A 5,329-nucleotide genomic window follows, 5' to 3' on the forward strand; every position below is an offset into this window, starting at 1 on the left:
ACATATCATTTGATCTCAAAGCTAGGTGTTGTCATTCGTGGGAAAAAGTATGATCTTATGTCTTGCTTATTTGTACCTAACTCTAGATTGTTCTTGTTGAGGTAACACGTTTCTTTATTTGAGCAATCTTTGTGATCTATGTGCTATAATTGTGTAAAATTTCCACCTTCTTGATAATATCAAAGGGGGAAAAGTATACTCTCCACTCATGTGAGAGAAAGTTTAACCACTCCAAACTTTATTTCTTTGTTTTCTCTTTTACCATCTTCTGAGAGATGCATTGTCATCATAAAAGGGAAGAATATGGATATATGTGCTTGTAGGTATGAAGTTAATACAATTGTTGCTAAACTAGTGATCCTGATGTTGGTTACCTATCTTGGTGCTTCGATGATGACAATGCTAATGCTTGTTGAAATTGTGGTGATATATTTCAATTCTCTGATGATGGCGATTAACTTAAACATATTTCAAGTCTCATCAAATAGAAGATTCAAAGTTTCAGTAAAATGCTTTATATGATCAGGTGTATTTGACAAAAGAACACGTAGATTCAGATTTGTGAAAGAGATGAAGTGTTAAAACTCGTCTGATTGTGTTTATCTAAGTGACCAGAGTCTTGTGAAAGTAGGAGAGTACCCCATAACATATTAAAGCAACTCACAAACACACTCAAAACCCTTGAGGAACCTCTCTTTATTGGCTAGTACCACCTAAAAACCTTTTTAAGGCCTAACTAAATTGATTGGGAAATTATTTGATAATTTGTGAACTGTTTTACAGCTAAATAATCGATTAACCTTAATGCTCTAATCAATTATTTTTCTCTTTACCGCTGAGAATCATTTGGAACAAGTCTCATAAAAATTTATAATGTGTAAATATCAAAACATTTCATTTATGTGTTGAATAATCGATTATTCATAGGTAGTGACCCACTTACTTATATATTATCTCGATAAACTAACTCATAAATTATTTTCTTTTTAGCAATATCTTCTCCTCATTTGAAAATACGTAATAACTATGTTTTAATTGAAAAATAAATAAATAAACCAATATATAATAAATGTGTTTTAATACATATATTATTTTCTCTTAATTAATATAGATTTCTTATGAATTGAATAATTAAACCATCAATTTTATTACCACAATTATTTTGATTTTTTAAAAACTTTTTTTAAAAAATTCTTTAGTTTAAAAATATAAAATTTGAAACTATGCATAAATTTTATTTTATAAATGTAAATAATGTATAAAAATAATTTTTATATTGACCTTGAAACAAATTGATGCGTCCCTTAAAAGAATTTAGTTATAAAAATACACGTTTTCGCATTGAATGTTAATAAACTCTACTTATGACTTAATTCATATCCTCAGATTTTTGGGTCAGTTTCTTAAGATATGGTTTTGAAATAGGAAATAAAAAATAAAGGGAGCATAGTTTACAATCTAGAATCATATCAAAAATAGTAATTTCAACAAATCAATAAGCAATAATTAAACAGAGAGAAAGTAACTCATAAATTACAATATTATTTACATTTTCTTAGTCAATGACTAAATGTGAGCACATGCTATCATGCATCACCAACCAATAAGAAATATTAGATAAATAAAATATTCCAATTAAATTATTTAACGTGACGAATGATGGAATAAATATTGTACCTAAATAAATAAATAAATAAATAAAAGGTTTGAATATTTGTGAGGAACAAAACAACCTTTGAAACCACCTTTGTTTGTGGCACAGAAAATGTTTTGCTTCCCGCTCCTTTCGTCAACTAACTCTCTCTGATCTTCAAAAAAAAATTTGTTTAATTAAACCTTACAAATTTGAATTACGTTTCTATGATATGATCCATGATCATCACTATCACCATCCCTAATTCTTCATCTTCTTCTTTCTAATACAATTAATTGAATCTTGATTATTTTCATTTTCTCTGAATCTTGCAATGCCTGACATGAAGGCATCACCTTCTCGGGTAATCTCTTCTTTTTTCCTTTCAATGTTGATCATTCAATGGATTATTGAGAATACAATATGAAAATTGGAATCACATTTTTTTTTATTAATAGGTTTTCTATTTTGAAATTGAGTATTAGTATTATTTAAACCTAATTTCATAGTTTTTTCTTTTTTGATTTCTCTGACGTTGTGTTTATGTTTTGAAGCAGACGGTTTTGGTTGCTGAATCAAAGACTAAAATGCCATGTTTCTATGCAATCTTACCAGCAACATTTTTATTATGTGTTGTTTTGTTTTTCACAACTTCAATTTTCTCTCAAAGCTACAAAGAGGTATTTATACGATCAATTTGAGTTTCGATTTTACCGAGTAAAAATTGTTTTCGATTCGTTGATTTTCTGCTATGCAGAAACTATCAAGCTTCACAATAAATCCGAATTCCGGAAGTTCTAGTAGTTGCAAGGTTTGTTTTCTCTTGATACCTTTTGTTTTGTCACTTGATCATGTAATATTTTCGATGTTTTTAGGTTTCGCGCTTATGTTTGTTTAGTAGAAGAAGTGCAGGCCTAGTGGAAGCGAGGCGTTACCGGAAGGTATAGTCGCGAGTACTTCAAGGTTGGAGATGAGACCTTTATGGGCTCCTCCTCACTTTAAGAGGGGTCAGCCTCATTATCAAGAACCACAAGTGAGTTTCACTCAACTTTATGTCCATTGTTCTGTGATTGCGGTTGTAACGAGGCATCGTTGCATTGGATGAGTCTGATTCTTTGCAATTTCAAGGATTGTGATGCGGCCGGACTTGAAATCTTCACACTATATATCTCACTATTCAATTGCTTACATTTTGAATAGGTTAAGATGAATGTATCAGCAAACTTGTTTGCAATGGCAGTTGGGATAAAGCAAAAAGACCTAGTTGACAAGATGGTCAAAAAGGTACTTCAATGTGTTTTTTTTGGTAACATGTTTTATTACTAATAATACTCTGTTTAAACCATGGATCATGACCCTTTTGCACACGAAAACACAGTTTTTAGCAAGTAATTTCAGTGTAATGCTTTTCCATTACGATGGCGTTGTTGACGAATGGAAGAAATTCGAATGGCATGATCGTGTCATTCATATATCCGTAGTCGATCAAAGCAAATGGTAGGTGTCTAGATGATTTATTTGAGATTCAATTCATGTATTCATAATGTGTTATGCGCATTTCTGAACATTTCTGAACATGTTTTAAATGAATAGGTGGTTCGCGAAACGATTCTTACACCCCGACATAGTTGCAGACTATGATTATATTTTCCTTTGGGACGAGGACCTCGGCGTCGAAAATTTCCATCCTAAGAAGTATGTAGAACTAGAATATGTTTTTAGTTTGTTTCCATTGGATTTGAATTGATCAACATCATTAAAGATTAGTGTTTTCGATTTTTTTGGTTATGATTTTTAAGGTATGTTTCTATTGTCAAAGAAGAAGGCCTTGAGATATCACAACCAGCACTTGATCCTAAACAATCGGAAATTCATCATCAGATTACTGCTCAAGGGAGGAGGTCGAAAGTGCACAGGTTCCCGCGCATACTTACCTTATTTTTTCCGTCCATAGTCACATTTTGTACGAGTTTAATTTTGATACACTATCACTCTGTAAAATGTTTACACTGTCAACAAATCACAATCAAACGTATAATGCTCACAGGAGAACATTTAAAGCGGCTGGTAGTGACGGTAAAGGCTGCGACGAAAGTAGCACTGCTCCTCCTTGCACAGGGTAAAAATAACATTTTCGGAAATAACAAATTCAATGTTGATTTTCCATTTATTTGACGCGGTTGAAGAAATACGAACTTATGCATTTCAGGTGGATAGAAATGATGGCTCCTGTTTTCTCAAAAGCTGCGTGGCGTTGTGTTTGGTACATGATTCAGGTGCGAATCGTTTTGTTCCATTCGCGCAGTTGCAAGAGAATTACTTTGTAAAACACGATTTCGTTATCGTTTATCGTTATTTTATTTTACAGAATGACTTGATCCATGCATGGGGACTAGATATGCAACTTGGCTACTGCTCTCAGGCAAGTCATATACATATGCTCCTTATGTCTTACTTCATATCAACAAACCGTTATTTTCTTCGATCCATGATTGAGAGAATTCCTGACATTGTTTATGTACAATGAATAGGGTGATCGAACAAAAAATGTCGGTGTCGTGGATGCTGAATACATCGTCCACTACAACCGTCCCACTCTTGGAGGCATAGATAAGACTACGGTAATATGTTCAAGATTCCTTAAGATTACGATTTCATAACATGCTTGTTTTTTAAGATACGTATCTTTATCTTCATTCTACCTGACTTGAAATCGAGATTTATAAACTGTTACTTGCATTACAGGTTTCGAATTCATCTCAGGAAAAGGAAAAGGATCATAGAGTTGATGTAAGTTTTACTATACTTAGTGCAATAGGCAACTTAAAGTATAATCTTTGAAGAGTTTGAAAATGACTTATAGCTTATCTAATTAATTTTCTTATAATTAGTTTTGTGTGACAAATATACAGGTAAGGAGGCTTTCATATCAGGAATTAGATATTTTCAGAAAACGTTGGGAAAAGGCTGTCGAAGAAGATAAATGTTGGGTGGATCCATTTAAATAGCAAAATTATGAACATTTTGTAAATAAAAAGATAAAAAAAAAAAAACACATCATTTTTGTGAAGTTAAGCAAATGTAATTCATGAGCATTGTGGTTTAATCAGTGGATTTTCTCCACATTTTTATTCAATCTGGTTTGAACTTCATTCATATCACGTTTTAGAGCAATGCTATTGATTTGTTATGAAGGTTTCACAATTTTTTTTGCTTAAAAGTCCTAGTCAATTATATATATTTTTTAATAATTTAGTTAGAGTAGCTTAGTTGTCTAATCACACTTTGCGTATTTTGTTGTTGAGTTCATGTCTTGTATTGCAAATTTCTCTTTTTATATTTTTAATAATATAATGCAGATGATTCTTGGCATTCATTTTATTAATTTAGTGTAACTTAGTTGTATCATATTTTATAATCTTTTTCCTTAATCACTCTTTGCGTACTCTATTATTGAGAAAAAGTCTTACATTGACGGTTTTTTATGACAACCATGCAATGTATGTATCCACTAATGTTGTTTATTAGTGTGACTAATTTTGGTATATTGAAATAAATTAACCCAAAGTGTGAATACTTCTCTCTCAATTAGTTTTGCTCTAGTCAATAATCAAAATGTTACTTCCTTTTCCTGATTTTAGGAGATTATTTATATTTATATCTAAATTCAATTAATTATTAGTACGTATAATATTA

At 31.3% G+C, this 5,329-nt stretch overlaps 1 protein-coding gene across 1 annotated transcript; it reads left to right on the top strand.

The window, feature by feature from the left end:
- Positions 1-1,745: 1,745 nt before the first annotated feature.
- On the top strand, positions 1,746-4,853 carry LOC127092544 (uncharacterized). The gene is made up of 14 exons (XM_051031445.1): positions 1,746-1,997; positions 2,191-2,313; positions 2,391-2,444; positions 2,535-2,666; positions 2,834-2,917; positions 3,012-3,130; positions 3,227-3,328; positions 3,433-3,549; positions 3,681-3,752; positions 3,843-3,909; positions 4,002-4,055; positions 4,165-4,254; positions 4,379-4,423; positions 4,546-4,853. The coding sequence occupies exons 1-14, from the start codon at positions 1,968-1,970 to the stop codon at positions 4,639-4,641; spliced, it is 1,185 nt and encodes a 394-aa protein (XP_050887402.1). The 5' UTR covers positions 1,746-1,967; the 3' UTR covers positions 4,642-4,853.
- Positions 4,854-5,329: the final 476 nt, after the last annotated feature.

The sequence above is a fragment of the Lathyrus oleraceus genome, chromosome 6, assembly GCF_024323335.1.
Source record: "Lathyrus oleraceus cultivar Zhongwan6 chromosome 6, CAAS_Psat_ZW6_1.0, whole genome shotgun sequence".
Taxonomy (NCBI): domain Eukaryota; kingdom Viridiplantae; phylum Streptophyta; class Magnoliopsida; order Fabales; family Fabaceae; genus Lathyrus; species Lathyrus oleraceus.